General features: G+C 48.7%; 1 protein-coding gene across 1 annotated transcript; it reads right to left on the bottom strand.

The window, feature by feature from the left end:
• Nucleotides 1-1,494: 1,494 nt before the first annotated feature.
• Nucleotides 1,495-18,740, bottom strand: EPS8L2 (EPS8 signaling adaptor L2). Its single transcript, XM_062494629.1, has 19 exons — nucleotides 18,669-18,740; nucleotides 17,751-17,813; nucleotides 13,556-13,717; nucleotides 13,120-13,269; nucleotides 12,914-12,993; nucleotides 12,642-12,781; nucleotides 11,183-11,262; nucleotides 10,583-10,709; nucleotides 10,161-10,249; nucleotides 8,619-8,693; nucleotides 7,920-8,068; nucleotides 7,664-7,790; nucleotides 7,197-7,312; nucleotides 5,912-6,017; nucleotides 5,044-5,151; nucleotides 4,040-4,181; nucleotides 2,743-2,926; nucleotides 2,205-2,337; nucleotides 1,495-1,849 (listed from the first exon to the last, which is right to left on the bottom strand). The coding sequence occupies exons 1-19, from the start codon at nucleotides 18,738-18,740 to the stop codon at nucleotides 1,778-1,780; spliced, it is 2,175 nt and encodes a 724-aa protein (XP_062350613.1). The 3' UTR covers nucleotides 1,495-1,777.
• Nucleotides 18,741-20,684: the final 1,944 nt, after the last annotated feature.

Here is a 20,684-nt window from a genome sequence, read left to right as displayed (position 1 = left end):
ATTGTCCTCTTCATCCCTCCCTGACAAGGTGAGTGCCCTTCTCAGATCCCAGCAGGGCTGTGACTAAACCCAGGATCCTCCCCTGCCTGCACCCTAATTCTGCTGGTGCCAGCAGTGTCTACTTCCAAATGAAGAAAAGAGATTATCCATTGGAGACACTTATGAATAAAGTCAAAACTGAGGTGCACTGGGTGTGCTCAGATTTAGACACGAGTTCCCCAGATGCTGTTTTAAAGCTTTTTCCATTAAATGTACAAGGACAGGCACAAAATTGGGCAAAGACGCAGCACATGCTGAGAGAGAAAACCCAACTGTCCCTGGGCTGTGGGCAGCTCTGGAGCTGTGTTTGCTTCACTGCTTTGCAATCATGTTGGTCTGTCACATAAATAGAAATAGAAATGCAATGTGCCAGCCTTGCTGTGGACAGGAACTACGCTGCTTGCTCGAGTTTTGAGATTGTGAGTAAATTTTGGAAGCATAACCACAAATTCTGCCTCTAGGGAAAGAGATTTTCCTCACCCCTATTTACAGATTGTTATATACAAATGCACATAACTTTATGAAAGAAAACAGGAAGTCAAGAGCAACATCCTGTGCTAAATTAGATTTTTTTTTTTTCCCTTATGCCCATTTATGTGGAGTTAAACCTGCCTTTCCCAGTGTGCTTTGGGGTTTCAGCTATTTGGGAATCATTTCAGCTGACTTTTTGCAGTGAAAACGTGAAGGTGGGGATGAGTGACCAACACCCTGGGAAGGGCTGTGGGTGTGCCTGGGTCAGGAGCAAATGGTCAGGGCTTATCTTCTGGTTTGAGGCCAGGTTTGGCAACACCACAACATTCCAGTGCAGGATCAGTGGCCCAGGGAAGGGCTGCACAGCTGCCCTGAGCCCAGGCCTCTGCAGGTGGAACTCGGCTATTTCCACATTCAGATCCCTTTGCCACTCCTGCTAGTTTCTAGGTACTAAGAGCTCATTTCAGCTGCTCAGAGACAGCATTAACTGGTCTGTGGATTTAAGGAAACGGCCAGACTTTGGGAATGTGTGTTGCCATTCTAGCCTTGTCCAATGAGGGGCACAGGGAGACAGGAGGAGGACAGGGAGTTGTCACCAGGCCTGTGCTTGTGGGCTGCAGGGGACACCTGCACTGAGGAGGAAATGGAAATGGGGCTGCCTTAGGTTGCCCGGAGAGGTTGTGACTCCCCATCCCGGGAAGCATCCAAGGCCAGGCTGGACAGGATTTGGAACAACTTGGGCTTGTGGGAGGCGTCTGTGCCCAGGATGGGGGGTGGAATGGGATGAGCTTAATGTCCTTTCCTTAAACCCAAACCAGTGCAGGGTTCCAAAGCCTTATTCCCGTGGTGCAGGCTCCAGGCCTTGGGGCTGCCTCCCCTGAGCTGTGTGCCACGCCTGCTCCGCCAGTGAGGGGGGAGCAGGGACAGCCCTCGGAGAAAAGCTCTGGGGGTCTTTGTCTGCTTGAGCCCAGCCCTTGTGGTACATCCAGCCCCGTGTGAATCCTGCTCCGATAGCATGCATGGAAAATTCCAGTATAAAATATATAGATATAAAAAAAATACTTCATGCAAAATTAAAACGCCTTTCCCAGTGGGACATGGTCTTATTGTCAACCCTTCCCAAGAGTGTTCAAGGAATTGTCACTCTGATGGCAGCTGGACCCCAAGGGGAGCTCTGCTGCCTCCGGCCTGGGCCGGGAATCATTGCTTTCATTCCCTTTTTTTCTGCACTACTTAGGGCTAAGAGCTGAAATAAAGCAGAGAGACTTTAATTAGCAGAATCAATCCTTTCCTGGCGGCGCTTCATGATTTCCTGGAGCTCTGACTCTCCTCTGCTTTTCTGGAATGGAAACAAAACAGGGAGTTTGGATTTGAACTTCAAGCCGTAGTTAAATTACAGTATTTAATGAATGCTGTAGGAGTAGAGCTAGTTTCAAAGAGTTAGGTGATTATCAGTAAAAAGCAGATTAATTAGTGGAAACAGAGAGATCTCCCTTATAGATTTGGGACCTTTTTGCTTAAAAGACTCTTCAGAATTTTTATGTTTGCTTTATTGCTGGTGTGGGTTTTGGTTGCATTGGGTTTGTTTATTTTTTTTCAGTCGTACTTCTAAAAATATGTTTCTGTTTAATGAACTATCTGACAGTGCTGGTACAGCCCCCATTCCAGCAGGAATTATCCAGAAAAATACTTACCTCCAGCTGGTTTTTCTCCACTGTGATCTTGCTGTAGACTCTGTTTCCCTCATCACCACACACCTTCTTCAGCTCCTCTCTGTTAAGGGAGAAGAGCTGAGCTCCAGTGAGGATGCCCAGGTGTTCCACAGTCCTGGGGAGACACAAAGTGGGGAGATGATGGTTGTGCTGCACGTGGCCTTGTGTCAGAAGTGAGGAATGGGAGATGGGGGCTGGGAGCTGCACTGGGACCAGATCACAGGGCCCTGGGCCTTTGCTGGAGTGGCAGCTCTGATTCCAGTGGCATTTCAGGCTGTGGGTTTAGTTCCTTAATTATTTTTCTCCAATAAAATGTTTATAAGAGAGAAAGGGAGTGAGCTTGGGCTCTGAACGACCTGGTTATGGAGCCTGCATTTAATAGGGTTGAAATCTAATTTGCAGCACAGGCTCTGTAAGTAAATCCCAGTGACTTGTCCCAGGTGAGATGGTGCCAGCGGCCTCCCCTGCTCCTTCTCCCGGGAAGGACAGGAATTCCAGGTGGCAACAAAGCAAATCTTACTCTTTGCTGAATGACTTGGCCTCCAGCCAGGCTTTGACTTCTTCAGTGCTGGATTCAAAGGTGAGGGGCACAAGAACTTGCTGAGGCTTTTCCACTTTGAAATTCCTGTGGGGAGGCTGAATTTTATTGTTTGTGATCTTCTTTAGCAGCTCATCATTCAGCTCATCCATTTGGTGAATAAGTTCTATAGAAACAGGTAGGGAATGAAATCAAGTCTTCAGTCAAAAATCCCATTAAATGTGTTTGTGGGGAAATTGTAAGGAAAATGGGCATGTGGCTCAGCATTTTTATTTTCATTCAGCCCTGAAAAGTGGTTCCAATTTTCCTCTGCCCCTTTGTTGCTATTTATTTTCCTCCCATCACCCCTTGGCTGTTGCCTGATGAAAGGACAGATCTGTGAGAGTCTACAGTTGGAGACAGGGATTGAGACCTTTTCAGTCCTCTCTGCTACTTCCAGTCAGTAATTTGCTGATCCCAGAGCTCCAGGTTTTGCTTCACAGCAGAACAGGAGGGGCAGGAAGCACAAACTGGGAATGAGCAACACATTAATGATGAGATGAGCTTGAAGGTGCCTTCCAGCCCAGGCCATCCTGTGATTCTATGAAAATTCCAGTGACACTTCATCCAGTGTCACTTTCCCCACAGAACTCCTGAGGACTGTGGAAAATAACTTGGTGTTATGAACAGATTTGTGCCCTTTTATTGTGGGACTTTCCATTGTCTCAAAAGGTTTCCTGCTTCCAGGAGTGGACAGAGTGGGATAAGGGGTGAGGTGAGTAGGGCCCCTGTTCTCTCTCCTGCTCTGCGACCCCCGCAACACGTGCAGGGTGAGGGAGGGATGTGGATCTCCCTTTTGGCTGGGAATTCTGTGGAACCACATGAAGGAACCAGCCAGGCAGGTGCCACATGTGTGGCAGGATATGAGGAAAAGGAAGGGAGAGAAAGGGATTGACCTGAGCTGTTTCTTAGACACACTTAAATGTTTTGGAAGAGAAAGAAAACTCCTTGGGAGAAGGAGGAGGAGGAAGGTCAAGCTGGAGAAAGGAGGAATGGGGTGATCACTTATTGCCCTGCTCATCCCGGGGTGCCCGAGAGCCCAGGAGGTGCCACAAGCTCCAGGGCGGCTCTCTTGGCTCTTGTCCTACCTGGAATGGCCTCCAGACTTGGTGCTGTTCTATTTCTGAACACTGAAAAGTGCAGGGGAGCCCTTTGGGTAGGTCTGGTCCCCAGAGCACCCAAACCCAGGGGATCCCAGCGTGGGACTCAGAGTGGGACACAGAGTGGGACACACACATACGTTCTTTGGCGTCCTGTGGAGAGTTGCGTGATAACATCTCACTGCCCCACTTATCCCCAGCGTAGCTGGCAGGCATCTTGTGAGTTGGACTGGATGGGCCATACCCCCTGGGGCTCAGGTCTCCTTTGTACCTCTGGTTAGACTGGTTAGAAGGGGTAAAAAAAAAAATTAAGAATTTTTTTCCACCGTTTTTCATTTTCTTAAACTTTTCACCTCACACCCATGGAGGGACAAACTGCCATGTTGTCTTTGTGCTGATCTGGGGCTGGTGAGATCTCATGTGGAGCTGCATGGAAGAAATTAATTTCTGGGAATGAAGAACCCAAAGTCTGAAGTTTTCATGAGGGAATTCCTAGAGATGCCAAACATGTTCAATCCCATTGGAAGGCAAAGCCTCACTGCTCCATAGCTGGGATGTGAAGCGTGACCACTGCCAAGGGCCTGGAGCAGACTGGAAAATTTTTTAACATTTCAATTAAGCTAGCAAGGATTTATCCAAAAGCCTGCTGGGCCCCCTTAGGCTTCATCCAAATGGCATTACCAAAATAGGGAAGCAATTCCATGCTTCCCCTAGGGTGTTGAGAACACTCCAGCTCCACATTTCTGTAGTGCAAGCTACAGTATTCACTTAATTCTCTCTTAATGGCGTTTCCATCTGCCTCCACTTGAGTGACGTGCTCCTGCTGCTGAACTGAACTGGGTGAGGGAAGTGTCCGTGTTTAATTTAACCCCCAAGAAAAAATCTTGACTTGGAAAAATATGGAAAACAGAAGGCTACTGTACAAATGGGAAGGATAGGCATTATTTGGGAAGGTGATTGTGGCAAAATGGGAGTTTTATCATAGGAAACTCGGGGAATCTCCTGACTTTGTCTGCTTCTGAGGGTTCATCCTGACTTGTGCATAGTATCCTAAGAAATCCAGGGAGGTGTAATGATAAGATTTTTCCCAGAGGCAGGTTGTGCCCTGCAGCTGGTACCAGACAGGTACCACCTGACTACAGACCTGTTCAAGCTCTTCCAGATTCACCACATCCAGGATATTGTATGGAACGTAACCAGCCTGCCCACTCCGGTTGAGCAACTTCCACCATTGCTTATTATCTTCCAACACCTGAGAGAGGGACAAAAATAAATCTGTGAGTGGGAACATGGGATTTCAAACAGACACAACCAGGATATAGTGGGGATGGACCACCCAGAAGGACATCACTGAGGCCCAGGAGCTCTGATTAGCTCTGCTGCTCTCAGATGCAATCCAGGATCGAAACTTTTACTGGAAGGCATCAGAATTTATCATAAGGATGAACAGGAGACCATGTCTGGGTGCTGAAGAACTCATAGTTGCTCCATGAAGTCCCTGTTTCTCCAAATATTTTTTTTTTTCCAGTGACCGAGTTTCTGTTGTCTTTTTGTGTTAAAATAAATAAATAAATAAATAAATAAATAAATAAATAGCTATATTTTGGACAGAAACCTTTTCCCCAGGTCATGGATCGGTGTTAGCCCATGTCATGTCCCACATTCTTCAGCTGCAGGAAGAAAAAGGTTTTGAAAAAGGTGTTTTTCAGATAAAACACTTCCTCGTGGAGGGGGGCAGTGGTAATAAAGAACGCAGACCCAGTAGGGGATGAGCAGGGCAGGACAGGGAGTTGTTGTTCTCCCTCTTCACTGTGGTTAAGATGGGACTGAAGTGTTTGAACTGAGGAAGTGACACAGCACAGCACAGTTCCAGCTTTGGATTTGAGCAAAGCTCCGTGTCCCTGCTCAGACACCACCAGGGAAAATGAAGTTGGTGCTAGCTGGTATCCTGAGCTCTCTTCTGCCCCTTGGAAGGGGAGAGGACCCACCTTTTCCCAGGAGTGGTCACGTACCTCCAGGATTTCATCCTTCAGCACTGAGAGCTCGTTGGCGTTTCGCGCTGTGAAATCGTAGCGGATTTTGGCAAATCTCCTGGGCACTCCCTGGGCCTCAAAATTCCTGCAGGAGGAAAAACTGGAGTTTTAGTGGAGGCCCATCCAATTACAAGACCAAGAAAATCAGAATTGGAGAAGAGAAATGATCCAGGACTGGAATATACTGTTTTATTCAGCCTCTCATCAGTGCTTTGCCTTTGGTTGTGTCTAAAGCCAAGGGGGAGCTGCTGTCTCCAGTGAAACAAAGCTCTTTTCTCAGCTGAAATTTTCCAGCAGTGCTGGGAGCTCATGCTGCTCTTCCCTGGCTCTGTGATTCCAGCAGAGCAAGGTTTGTGTGTGCCCTTCCCTTAGGGCAGATTCCTCCTGTAGGCAGCTTCTGTCTGTGCAACCTGTGATGGCTTTGGCATGAATGGAGAGACCCTCCAGGGTGTCCAGAGGAGGCCAGGAGGTGCTCCAAGGGCTGGAGCATTACACAGACAGGCTGGGAGAGCTGGGAATGTTCATCCTGGAGAAGAGAAGGCTCCAGGGAACCCTTAGAGCCCTTTCCAGGGCCTAAAGGTGCTCCAAGAGAGCTGGAGAGGGACTTTGGGGAAGGGCCTGGAGTGACAGGACAAGGGGAAATGGCTTCCCACTGCCAGAGGGTAGGTTTAGATGAGATATTGGGAATAAATTCTTCCCTGTGAGGGTGGGGAGGCCCTGGCACAGGTTGCCCGGAGAAGCTGTGGCTGCCCCATCCCAGGAAGTGTTCATGGCCAGGGTGGACAGAACCTGGAGCAATCTGGGATAGCAGAAGGTGTCCCTGGCCACGGCAGGGGGGTGGAACTGGGTCATCTTTAAGGTCTCATCCCACCCAATCCATTCTGTAATTCCAATGGCTCTGTACATATGGAGAGCCAAAGCGCCGTGCAGCGTCTTTGGCACCTGATCCTTAAGGGTCACTTTGGTGGGCTGATGTTGAGAAACAAGACCTATGGATGGACTGATGAAGCCAGCCTATATTTTTGCCACTTGTGGTGGAAAACTCCTGGGATTCCTTTCCTTGCAGAGCTGCTGGGGGTTAAACAGCAAACAGTGCTCACGGGAATAATCCCTCATCTGATCTTTATCTTCTCTTGATGGTTATTTATAGTGGCAGGGAGTTGTCTCCAGGCTGCCCAGGCTTCCCGGTGTCACTGTGCGTGTCTGTGTGTGTTCATGAGGTTCCAAGGTAGGAGCTGAGGCTCCGGGGGTGCAGATCCATTACCTGTTTCCATGTGGAGTGACATTCTGTTTGAAGGCATCCCCAGCCTGTGTCTGCTCAGCCGTCTGGCCACGCTTGAGTGAGGTGTTCCGGTAAGGATATCCATTGGCTGAGGAGAGCTGGAAAGGCAGACGTGGGGTCAGTGTTACCAGGAAAGGGGAAAGCTGACTGGAGAAAAGTAGAGGGATATTTGGAGATGAGTCATGACTCGGCATCTTTTGGTCAAGATGTTCTTCAGGGAAGCCTGTGTTCCTGGAGCTCTGTGACATTGTAGGGTCCTGTCGCCTTGCATCAGGAGAGGCTGATTATTGCTGCCCTTTCCCAGCCTCGTTTGCTTTCCATATCGACCAGATGGAACTGAGTTTTTGAGCCAACTACTTGTTGCACAGCACCACACCCCCCGCAGCTCCATCTCTCTGGAAAAGGGGGAGGGAGAGGGAAAAGAGGATTCCCAGGAACACACGACTAACCTCCTCTTGCAAGTGTCCAATGTCGATTTCCCAGGGAGCTCCACGGAAGATTTCTGTAGGTGGTTCCCAGCCATTGCGGAATTTGGGGATGTAGGTGGGGATGTTTGCATCTCGGGGCCACTCAGCTCTAAGACAAAGTGGGAATATGAGGTGACATTCACAAGGAATGTGTCCTTATAGGAGAAGCAGGAGCATCAGGGCATCCAAGCATGCCCTCTGCCTGGGGAGCCTGGGGAGATGGCAGCTCTGTCCTCACCTGGATCTGGTCCATGTCTCCCCCAGGGAGTCCCAGAGGTTTATCTCTTTGGGTGTCAGGTGTCCTCTCAGGAAATCAGTGGCATCTTTAGAAAGCAGTGGGCTGAGGACAGATCGGGCCAGCTCAGGGCCACCACAGCTATTGATGATCTGAGTCACACACAAACCACATAAAGAGGAGAGAACTTGAAAGAAACTGTCAAAATGTCAAACCAGGGACACACAGAGAAGCAGGAATCAAAGACAAAGCTGATCCTTGGATAAGCTCAATCACCTCAAGATACATGAACCTAAGTCTTGGAAGGAGACTGGACAGTTAGGGGAATGTGAGATTTTTTGGATTGGAGTCAAAGCAAGATCTGATCTACAAATGAGCTGTTGCTACAGACAAGTGAAGTGTCACAAGCTGACAGTTCAGAAATTGGAAAGTATCTTGCTATTCCTGTGTCCTTTCTGGCTCCTTTTCCAAGTTGGGATTTCTGCTTTCAAGCATTTTCAGTGCTAATACTGAGCCATGTTTGATTGCAAGCTGCAAACTGGATCAGAGACCAGGAACAATTAGCATCACTTTTAGAAGTTCCTGAGAAAGCTGTAGCCAGATGTGAGCAGTTTTCCAGCCCTTCTGCACAATCTGTTTGCTTGTAAGTGTGAAGTAGAAATAAAAGGGGAGTTCCTAGTGAGACCTGGGAATAAGATTTACCAGTTCCAGTGGCCCAAATAGGAAATGCACCAGCTCCGAAGCGCTGGGGTTCTGAATGTGCTTCCTCAGTTTGGCCTGGAAAGAGAAACACAGTTTAACCCCAGCCTGAGTATGCCTTCTCTTTTCTGTCACATGGAGGGAGTGTTTCTGGCTGATGAGAAGTGTAAGGGATGGGGGAGTAGGAATAATTCATTTTTATTTTATGTCCATTTCTAATTCCTGGTGAATTTTCAGAGAGGTGGAATACCCTCTCTGACAAATCAATGCCTTGGAAAGTAATTTGAACAGACACACAAAACGTTGGCTTATTTTGAAAGAACTAGTGAGGAAGGGCCAGGGTTATGGCTGCTTCTGCCTCTCACAGGGTTGAGAATGCCACTAGTTCCATGAATGAAAACAACAGGATTGGTGTTTGGAGGGTCCCTTGGCAATTGCTGACAAGGGAAAGCCTCCACCAAGGTCCTGCCTGTGGCACCTGGAGCTGCCCTGGCCACTGAAAGGCTCCAAATCCAGTGGTATTTGATGTGAACTGTGGCAGAATGGAGGAGCAAAAACTTGGGATTAATTTACTGTAAGAACTGGGTTTCAGTAGCAGCAATCAGCAGAGCTGTGGTGAGAAACCTCTCCAGTTTGTGCTTCCATTCAAGTTCCTTCTCCTGTCCTGGGCTCCTGGCACTGCTGCCATGGGAGATGGGGTCCCCACTCCTACTGAAATGCAAAGCATTTGAAATGCTGGAGATTAAACATTAATGTGGAGTGGGAAGTGGGAAACAACTGCTGGCAGCAGGGTGACCCAGTGAATGGGCACTCCCCAGGGACTCAGCAGTCATGTGGTGAGGATTGTGGCAGGCCTCTACCACAGAGTCCCAGCTCTGCTCCATGCTCAACCTTGGGCTCTTGCCAGGAGATGAGCTGCTCCTTCTGATTCTGAGCAGGCACAAATTATCCATATTTACTTCTCAAAGAAAAGGCTGGAGCTTGGTGTCCTACACTAAGGTTGTTTACCATTTCTGGGGTTTCCTTATTAATGACTGCACAGGAAGGAGCTTGGAGGATGTGTTTGCTGGACAAGTTTGGTCACAACTCACAGAATTCCTGCTGCCCTGTTAGCCTACTAGTCTCTTGTGTTTCACTGAGCAGAGCTGCTAGCACTGGGAACATCTTCATGCTCTTGCTTTTCATCCCCTCCACAGTACAGAGGGTCTGGCAAGGGAAAAAAAGAGGGGCCAGAAATATCGGGGCAATGGGGGACTTCAGTTACTGTCAAGCAGAGACTTCCCAAGCCTGGATCTGAAAAGACCCAGGCACTGCAACCCTCTGGCTGCTCTGTCACATCCTGGACTTGATGCTTCTCATTTTGGTTTTAACAACTTGTCCCAGGAAACTGCTTGTGCCTGATACAGTTTGTCCTGAGTTCTGAAGAACCTGGCCGTTGTCCTTTGTCAGTGTTTTCCATTCAAGTTTCACCCTAAACACTCACTGCTGGGATACATGGGGAAAAGCCCTGTCCCTGCATGGGATGGAAATTCCTCCATGTCTTACCAAGAGGTTAAAAGCCAGCTTGGTTTTCTGGAAGCAGTCGATGAACTCGGCCTCGCTCGGGGGTCTTGCTCGGAGGGTCAGCATTCCCTCTGCCAAGAGAAGGGGCAGAGAAGGACACATTAGTCCCTTTGGGAAGGTTTCATCTGCCTGCCATGCAGAAGGCACAGCAGAAATGGGTGTTGAGACCAGAGCTACTGAAAATCAGGGGTTCGGGGAATGGCAAATTCCCTCTGTGTGCCAGAGGCTCTGTGAGCTCTGCCAGAGGTGCCCATGGACAGTGGCACCTCCTGAACTGGTGTGCCTGGATCTGTGGCTGTGCCACGGCATCGATCCGGGCCTGCTGGGCTGGGAGCTGAGGTATCCCCCCTGCCTTCATCCATGATCCCCCATGCTCCCCATTTGTTGCAGCTGCTGCACTGCACCTGCTGGCCCTTTCTTCTTGTTCTTCTTCCCTTTCTTCCTTTGGTTGAGCTGTCGGAATGCCTCTGCAGCCTTCTGGAGCCGAGCAACGAACACTTCAATGTCATCCAGGGTGCAGTTCAGGATTTGCTGTGAGGACAGAAACCCAAGGGACCAACATGAAAGCGAGCCTGAGCTGTGCACGGCTGGGAGCCTGAATCCCAGGGTCTGCTGCATTACCCACGAGAATGCACATGAGTGAGCAATCCAGGCATGAAATGCAGCCCAATGCATCCCTTTGCATTGCAAGCACACAGCAAGCTGGGCCTAGCTGTGTGCTGTCCTTACCAATATGACAAGTGACCCCTGCTAATGGATGGCTGGAAAATAACCCAAATGGGATGGGGAGGAGCAGAGCTGGAATCAGCAGAGCTGCCTCAGGTCAGAGGACATTGTCACGGACACAGTGATGGAGACTTGCTTTTGGCCACCTTATCTTTATGCACAGCAGGTATCAATTGGAAAAATGCCCCAATGATGCATTAAATGTCTGCTCATGGAGGAGCCCCTTGCTCCCTGCTTCTGCTCCTGCCTATGGACTATGCAGTGTCCCTGACACCCACCGTTTCCTTTTCAATCTTCTGTGCTAACATGGCGCGGGATTCCTCATGGTCATGAGAGCCAGAGCTTCGTCGATCATAGTCTGCAAACAAGGGAGAGAAAAACATATTTACTATCAGAGGTTGGAAATAGGCTTCACGAACGGCAGGGATCCATAGGATGATACTCCCAGCTTGGGTGTTTGTTCTGGGTTGTGAGGGTACCTCAGGAGTAATGTTTGTAATAGGTGCTAATCCAAATCGTCCTGCAAAAAACCCAACCCTGAGGCACCTCTCAGCTTCCAGAAGCCACACCTCCAGTGTGGGGGGAATATTCCAGTGGGAACAATCACTGGGGTGGCTCCTCAAAGCAAAGAAAATGGTGTCAGCTCAGGGCAGGGGCTTGGAAAGGGCCGGCACAGCAGGATTTGCCAAGTGGGAGAACTGGGGAAGCAGTTTTGGCAAAGGACCAGAGCATCTGTAAGTGTGGGGATGAGGTGCTCCATCGGGACAGGTTTTGTAGGAAAAGCAGGAAGGTGTTTTGTGGAGAAGGGATCTTGGCAACAGGCATCACTCAAGGCTTTCTCCTGTCATCTGCTCTCCTGCCAGGCTCTGTGCACTCAGAGCCAGAAATCCTGCCTGGAGGAATTCCCAGCTCTGCTGATGTGAGTGAGCACCTTTGGAAGGGCAGAGGTAAGAGGGGCTGCTTTTCATCAGACTAGAGATGTTTATTCATGGTTTAGCTCAGAAATAGAGATATGCCTTTTATGATGCTGAATTGGGCCTGAAATAAGTTCTTCATTCAGCAGCCAGAGCAGTTGCTTGGCTTCAGAAGCCATCCCAGCAAAGGAGCGTTTTGGACGTGTTATAGTGTTTTCCTTGAAACTAGAAATGAAGGTGGTATGATAGGCAGGGGTAAAAAATGCTTACAGTTTGTTCATCACTTTGATCTTTTGTCAGAGAAAGAGCTTGTTTCTGTTCCTAGGAATTTAATTCTGTTACTTCTTTCTCCAAAGGAAAATACCAATTTTTTTTCAACTCAAATGGGCTGAAGTCAGGATGGTTTTGGAATCAGTGTTTAAATGAGTACATAAGAGGGGTGAGTTCAGATCTGCATTTCCAGTCTTGACTTTACAAGAATTCATGAAAACCAGTTGATTTTCAAGGGTGAAATCTTGACTCCTGGAATTTGAACCAGGAATTTGTCTTTCTTACAAAATGTCTTATCAGTACATTTTAAGATACCAATGCCTGGTTGAAATTTCATGTGATGGCTTATGAGGGGCTTTTGCTTTTTTGGCATTTCTCTATCCCCCAAATAAGGGTGTTGTTACAAGGAGTTTCTGGGAGCTTTTATTTGTTGAGCAGAAGGTGCCCAGTGGATACACGACTTATTTTCACCATAGACCACTTCAGGGAGGTTGACTGTCTGGGTTAATTAGTCTCCCATCCCCAGGAGATACTTCCTGAGTGCTCCCAGTACCTGGATCATGGTGAGAAGGAGGTGCCACCCTGTTCCTGTTCATTGCTGAGCCTCGCATGTCATGCTGGATCGGGATGGGAGCTGGTCCTTGAGGTGGTGGGAGGATAGATTGTCTCTGCTTGATCTTTTCCTGGTTTGCCCTGCAAGGAAAATGACACAGAACAACCCCCTCAGTGTCTGCAGATCCCTTTTCCAAGAGACTGGAGTGTGACTAAACCACTGGAAACAGGGGTTTATTGTTGTTGCTCCCAGCTGTATCCTGCAGCACTTACTTGAGTGTCTGTGGCCGAATCTTCTTCCCGTGCTTGTGGTCTGCCAGGGCACTTTCTATGTCCTCATGAACCATCTCCGCCTCAAGGACAAAACAGAGATGTTTTTAAGGGCTTGGCTTTAGGAAGGATTGGAGGAATGGGGAAAGGGCAGACAGCAGGAAGTGTGTTTTGTCCTGTTTCACAGCAAGCAGGAGGGCTCTACTCACCTCCACCTCGTCACAGTTGAAGAAGTGGATGTCAGGTTTGTGCTGCTCAGAATCCTGACACACGAGCAGGAGGATGGAGGAGTAGCGCATCTGATTGAGCACTGTCTGGCAGTGCTGCACTGTTGGCAGGGGGAAATCCTCCAGCTCCTCCTGCAAGAGAAGGGGTAAGGGGTCAGGCAATGAGGAACTATTAAACTGAGAGGGGATGGTCGTGGGCAGGAACTCCTGGAATCGCTGGGCTGATCTTCCTTAGTTTGTCATTGCTAAAACCATCCTGTTCCCATGCTGCAGGGCTGACTACAATCCAGGAGAGGATTTTGGTAGTGATTAACTCTCGTTTGTGTTTCTTAGAATTTGCCCTCCCCCAAGCAGAATGTAAAGGTCATTCACTGCACCCCACACTTCAGTCTGGGGTCAGTCCACAGGGCTCCAGTACCTGTGTCTCACAGTCCAGCAGCCGGATAGACTTGTCATTCACTTGGAGCAGCATCTCCTGTGTCCAGATCTTCTCTTTGGAGTTGAGCAGGATGAGTTTCCGGATCGCGTCATCCACTGTTGTGATGGACTCACTCTTGTCCATGATGAAGGTGGCCAAGTGCTGAAGTTGGGGAGAGAAAGGAGATAAAAACAAATGGAAAGTGGAAAATGTTTGTTGGGGTGTGTGAATTGGTGATGAAAACATTTCTAGAAGCTTCAGTTATTGTTTGTAGTTTCCCAGAGCTCAGGCATGAAGGCATTGATGCACAAAACAATTTTGGTTGTTGGTACCAGCCTGGTTGTGGCAGTGAAAGAGTTGGGTTTCATAAATGGGTTTCCATAGCCAGTTTCACCACTTGCAGACTGCTCTCATCAATTCCAGCAGTTCTGATCCCTGTCCAGCAGGGCAAATGCTTCTCTCACACAAGTTACTCCCCAGGTCCCTCTGAACCTGGCTTGGAAGCAGAACTATGGCAGTCAAACTAATGCTTTGTTTGCCAAGCTACAAAAGCATTTATGTTTTGCTTGTTTTGTGTAGCAAACCTGCTTGTGTGGGATTTGTGCCAGGCAAAGAGCTCACACAAGCCATGGACAGATACCGGTCCTCTGTGCCAAGTGGCATCCATGCAAGTTGTGGGGTCCCATGCTCTGGGAACAGCTACTCTGAAGAGCTTCTATGCTGCAAAGCCTTCAGGAGCTCCAAACCTGGCAGCTTGCTCTACACCAGCCCTTTAGGCCCCCTTAGGGTTTGGGTTACCTTTCCCCAAAAAATACCTAAGTCAGCCCTCACAGTAATGAAAATGGGTGTTGCTTACTGTAGGAAAGGATTTTTTGCTGTTCGCTTCTGTCGTGCTCTGTGGCTTTGCTTGGTTATCATTGTTTTCCTACCTCCCTTCACCTGTCCTGTAAACCCAGTGCATTCTCTTCTCCCATCAGCCAGGATTTGGTGCTGTCCTCCCCTCCTTCGCTGCCCCCTGTGTGCACTTGGGCCAGGAGCAGCTCAGCTACAGTGTAACCATCCAAGCTGCTATCCTATCCCTGCTCCAACTGCACCCTGAAGTGTGTGGTGATCAAGTCTTGCACTTGGCCCCTGTATGTACATAGTTGGTGTAATGGGGCAGCACTTGCAGCTTTGGTCTGCTTGTGTGGTTCCATGGGAAGGGAATGGTGGGCAGGGAGGCAGCTGTGGAAAGGAGAGGTGTGTCACATCCAAATGTTATGTGCCCACCAGCAGAGTGGGTGAAGGCCACTCCAGAAGTCCAGGTGAGTAAGTGCTGCTCCCTGTGGATGGAAGAACTGGTTGTGTCTGCCAGCAGAGGGGACTGCAAGGCAGGAGAAGCTGAGACTCCGAGCAGCAAAGCTGTTTGCCCAGTGGTTGTCCCTGGGGCAGTGACAGTACAACCAGGCCAAGTGTTCAAGCAATAGCAGGGAAGGAAAGAAACTCAGGAAAAAAAAATGAAATGTTTGTGTTTCACCTTGTTCTTTTGTTGCCCAGCTGTGTTCTTGGGAAAGGGAAGGGGAACATGCCTGACTGTCAGAAAGCAGCTGAAGCTTTTCCCTGTCTTTACCAACTTTCTCCAGCAGAGAACAGCAGGAGGTTTTTGGATAGATAGGTTACAGGCCTGACCAAGACATCTGTGCAGTCCAAGGGCCTGCAGTTCTTGAAGGCTTATTGGGCCAGATCCCAGCTTTTTCTCTTGTCCCTGGAATACTGAAGGCCCATCCATCAGCATGACACTATCATCCTGGTCCTTGCTCAGTAGGGTACAGAACAGGTACTTCAACAGCATTGGCTAAGCTGGAGAGCCAGGAGCAGATTAACCCCTGAAGCAGGGACACCCAGGTGCCGCAGGTAGAGCTGCCTTGGGGGGCCAGGGACAGCAGTGTGTCCACCCCAAAAATGGTCCTGCTGGGCATTCAGAGTCTGTGGGGAGGCAGCAGTGAAATGCCTGCTTCTCTTTGATGCACACATCCTGTAGTCTGGTTTCAAGGCAAGAGCTAGAAAAACAGGGTGTTTTAAAGCAAGTCCTAAATTGATGGGAAATTTGTAGTAATGGCATGAGTTTTGCCTGGCTTTTCTCCCTTTGATCCCATATCTTCCTGCCTTCTCCCAGAGATCAGACATAACCTTTTTAGGGATCAAGTAGCTTCTTTCTGGTGCTGATGCACTCCTGAGCTGATTCAGTAACCCAGAGGGTTGTGACCACAGTTGGCATGTGCATCAGTGGGCCATGGAGGAGGATGAGAGAGTTGTTGGGAAAGAATTCCTTTCTCCCTGTAAATGCCCAGGTAAATGGAAAGTGGAAAGCAGATTAAGAGGCAGCAAAAGCTGATGCTGCTCCAGCATGTCCTGCTGTGGGACTGGAACCTTGGAGAAGCTGTGGATGTTGGGGTCTGACACAGATCAGAGATGCACACACAAGAGGGATGTGTGCACTCCGAGCACAGAGCCTTGGATGGTTGTGAAGATGCACAGGCAAGAACTGTTGTTGCAGTTGGCTCCACACAAGGTGGATGCAGGGAAAGGCTTGGATTTAAAGCACTGGGAGAGCTGACTAGCAGAAAGTCTCTAAACATGCTTTTGGGCACTATGAGTATATAGGGTTTGTGGTGACCCATTAGATGATTCCCAAAGACTGGTGGAAGGAGCAGAGAAGAGGACAATGCAAGGCCCATTCCTGTGTTCCTCAAGCAAAGGTATGGGGTGAGGCACTGTCTAAATAGAACTCCTGGCAGGTGTATGAGCCGAAAGCTGAGATTAGCAATGCAATCACAAATGAAAAACATGCTGGGTGTATGTTACTGTAATTGTAAAATGGTGCATGGGAAAGTATTTGCCAAGTCAGGTTTGTCTGCGCAGAAGTGACAAGCCCTCTTCTTTCAGAGCAGTGAGGAGAATGTGTTTACTCAGAATGTCAGGCATTTTTATCTCTTCTGTTATTTTATCCACCACCTTTACAAGCTTCATAAATTCCTTTGCTGTTTACTGTTCAGTTAGTTTTCATGGAAAGGGAGCTATTTGTCTGACTCAATCATTAGAATATTTTTCTGCTTTTCATTATATATAGGTATGCGTGGATTGAGAAGGAGAGGCTTGCAGCTGTCTTTGTTTTATCCCTTAAAACCCTTTTTCATCCAGATGGACATTCAAATGCAGCAGCTTTTACTAGAATGGGCAGTGACTCCATCCCCCATTAACCTTTGATCAGATTACTTCAAAGGGTGTAAAATGCCTCCCGTGAGGGAACTTCATTCTATCTCATTGCCTGCCACCATAATCCTGTTTGCCTTGGTCAAAGTTCAGGGGAGAGACTCACAAATAGGTGGCTTATGGCATAATTAATAAAGAATTCATTTACATGTCACCATTTAAAGTCCCTTCTCTGCATCCATGAGTGACTTCTGAGCCACTGAGTTGGTTTCTCTAATGGAAACCAGGACCTGTTTCCAAACTGGCACTTTACAGGTCTAAATGTAGGCTTTTAAAGGGCCCCATCTCCTAAATATGAACCTCAGAAAGCATTCTGCTGTCTCGCCTTGCTCAGTTTTCAGTGATGAATGGCCCCACCTCCTCCACAGAGTCCTGCACCACCAAGCTGCGTTACAGGAATCGCCAAGCTCAGGATGGCCAGGCTGGCTTCTCTTTTTGGGGTGGGTGTCTGTGGCACTGGGAGATGGAATTGGCTTATTGCCTGACTTGTGTGAAGGGGTTTGTGTTTATATGAAAGGACACAGAGGCTGAGGAGAGCTGAAAGCTGATAGTCCATGTGGTCTCTGCTTTTGGAAAGCTGAATTCTGGTAACAGCCATGGGAATTCTGCTTTTAACCTGTCTGTGCTGATCAGAAGGGTTTGAAGCACAGGGTGACAGGAGGGACAACATTTCCTGCTCTTCTTCAGACACAGAGGAGGGAGAAGACGATGCTTTCTCCATTTCCTTGTTCCTTGTACAGAATTCCACTTGTTTATTTAAATAATTTCCCCCCCCCCCATTCTCCTATACTCAGTGACTTGAGACTTTAGTGGTAAGGAGGTTCCCAACTCCCCCTTGGCCTCCTAAAGGTCCAGGACACCGGGAACACACTGCACTGGGGCACCTACCACTGACCTTGGCCTCTCAGCCCCTTAGCACTACATTGCATGGAGGTGTGCTCACCTGGACGTGGTACTGGGAAGTCTCGTGCATAATGACGTTGGAATTTGAGTATTTTTTCCTTTGCTCTGTAAGAAACAAGAAAAGAAGCATTGGTTGTTTTTCACTGGATCTGAGAATTACAACTCTTGAGTCTTTCTCACAGTCCCTGAGCTTCCAGCTTGGGCTCCGTGCGTGTTGCCAGCAGGTGTCTCTCCAGAGCAAGCATTGCCTTTCCTTGTGCTTTGCCTTGGGGATTTCACCTTTCTCCTTGGCCAGCTAAGAGCTTTTAAATCGAGCTCCTCTTGGTGCACTGGGTTGAGTACAGTCCTGCCCACGGCTTGGGGAGCGTACTGAGCACCCGGAGATATCCCAGCGATAAGGATCATGAAAAGATGCCGCTGCTCTTCCTTGGAGCTTGGCAAGGGTGGGTAGAAGCTAATTCAAGCTAATTTCTAAAGCTTTTTAACACTTATCCTAACACTTTAGGCTGTGCCATCATCTTGGCAGTACACACGAGTACTTCACACCTTGTAGGTCTGCACCTGTGGATGAAAACATAACTGTGTTTTGCCTCTGTGCCTGATTGCTGACAGCTCTGGAGTGGCTGTTCCCCAGTAGAAGTGATTTATTGATTTATTGCTGGGACTATTGGCAGAGGCTTTAATGGGGACTGCAGGGCTCTGAGCCCATATCTCATACACCACCAGAACCAGGTTGGAGGTGGAATGAGGATGGTTCAGGGGAAAGACTTCAGACACCCAGCCCAGCTCCCTGCTCAGCCATTCCAGAGTGACCTTGAATAAACAAATTAACATTTCCCCTTCCCACCTCAGGCTGACAGGAAAGGCTCAGTGGCACTTTCTGGTTGCTGGGGGCTTTAATTGCAGTCTGTCCTACTTGAAATGTGGAGCAAGGTCTAGGGTAGGGCACAGGCAGCACATCCTGCAGGGATTTGGGGCTGGTGTGAGGCACTTTTTTCCTCTCAGTAACCTCAATTTCCTCCCCGAGCATTTCTCATGTAAATAGATGACACTGATGGAAATGAGAACACTGCATTCGTGTGGGATGGAGACAGATTTGGGTTTTAAGACATCCCATCCCCTCCTTTTCCAATGGGAGTGGAAAAGGCTGAAGTGGGTGGTCTGGAAACAAAGGGAGTTTACATTCGGACAGGCAAATGCCTCCAGCCCTGAGAGGAAGGGTGAGGAGCTGTGTTGGGAACTGGTAGTCCCTAAGGGAGGGAAGGAATACCAGGGGGATGAGGTTTCCAGTGGGAGGCTAGCACAGGTCTGTGTTCCTGGTAGGAAAACAGCCCATGGAGCTGTAGCAGTGGTCAGAGCAGCAGCTGGATCACCTGCATTCAGTGAGTGCAAGAAAGCAAAGGCCCCTTTAGCCCTCTGCAGCCTTGTTCAGACAGCAGCAGACCCTGGCACAGGGAGAAATGCAGATGTTTCCCCTCCCTCTGTTGATTTTTCCCTGGGGGAATTTCTGCATTGCCTCCAGGAGTCACAGAACTAGAACAAAGTGCCTCTGTTTTGTCTCCCGATGTCATTCAAGTGATGTCCCAGAAGCTGCCCAGGGCAAGAAATGGGATGTTTCTGCATGTTCTCCTGAAATCCCTTCTGTCTCTTTGGCTTCTACCTGGCCCCCACATCCATGGAAACTTTTATTTTTGTGTTTCTTGCTGACATCTGCAAAAATGACCATGAAATCTGGAACCAGCCAGATTTTCTGGGGACAGCAGGGTGCCAAAACACTGGAATCTCCTTTTCCTAGTGCTTAGTTTTGATTTAAACATAGGAAGAATTAAAGATCCAGGCTACAGATCATGAAAGATTCAGACTTGGGCCACATCTATCCAAGGAGCATGGGTGCTTTAAAGGAAACGAGTGTTTTTTGGTTTATTTACTCAAAACATTGTGGTGAAACACTGCAGGGCTTTCCAAGACGCATCATTATTTGTCTTTGATTAAATCTGGCTCTGGTCAGGCTGATCAAGCTCAAGGATCAAAGCTGATCCCAAAACACTTTTAGGAAGAACTTCTTCCCTGTGAGGGTGCTGAGGCCCTGCAACAATTTGCCCAGGGAAGCTGTGGCTGTTCCATCCCTAGAAATGTCCAAGGCCAGGTTGGACCAAACTTGGAGTGACCTGGGACAGTGGAAGGCATCCCTGCCCATGGCAAGGGGATGGAATGAGAGGGTCTTTAAGGTCCCTTCCAGCCCAAACCATTCTGGCATCCTGTGAATGATGCCTATAGCAAAATCTGTGATTGTTTGACTCCTCGAGCAAGAGGGATCCTTTCTCTTGCCCAGGTGAACTCCCTTGCCAGCCATACCTCAGAAGGCAGGTCAGCTGTCCTGCATGGCTCCACCCTGCCCTTCTGCACAGCCTTGTCCCTGACCTCCTGAATTTTGTATGAGTGCATGCTGGCCTGTTAGCAGCAGCAGCAGCTCATTTCCTTCATTTCCTCCTGCTTCATCTGACACCTCACACCGGGACACTTGGCATTTCTACAGCATCCTGCAACAGGACCTCAGCACCTTCAGGTGTCATCCAACCCCTAACCTGGCCCCAGAATGTGGAGAATTTGCATAATCCCCATGTGATAGATGAGCACTGCAGGAATATAGTGGTGATTTCCCTAAATTAGCTCAGACACCTATCTGCACCTGTGTTTATCTCCTGCTATGACCTTCAGTCTGTGACAGTGGAGGACTGGATATAACACAGGGAAGGGCAGGCAGAACTCCAGGGCTGTGGCACTGGTATAGCAAACATCCACAGGTGAAAGCTGGCATGAGCCCATAGTGACCACCACTGTCCTTTTACCCTTTTGTCTGCCAAGAGAGCCAAAGATATGGGCAATCAATACAGCTTTGTCCTGTCCTTTTGGTGTCTGGCAAGGAAAAAATCCAACTCGTAGCAAGGGTATCCTGGCAGGTGCTGGTGGGATC

Source organism: Cinclus cinclus, chromosome 6, assembly GCF_963662255.1.
Source record: "Cinclus cinclus chromosome 6, bCinCin1.1, whole genome shotgun sequence".
Taxonomy (NCBI): Eukaryota; Metazoa; Chordata; class Aves; order Passeriformes; family Cinclidae; genus Cinclus; species Cinclus cinclus.
The sequence above is the reverse complement of the archived record's forward strand: the minus strand, read 5'-3'. Positions and strand labels throughout refer to the sequence as shown.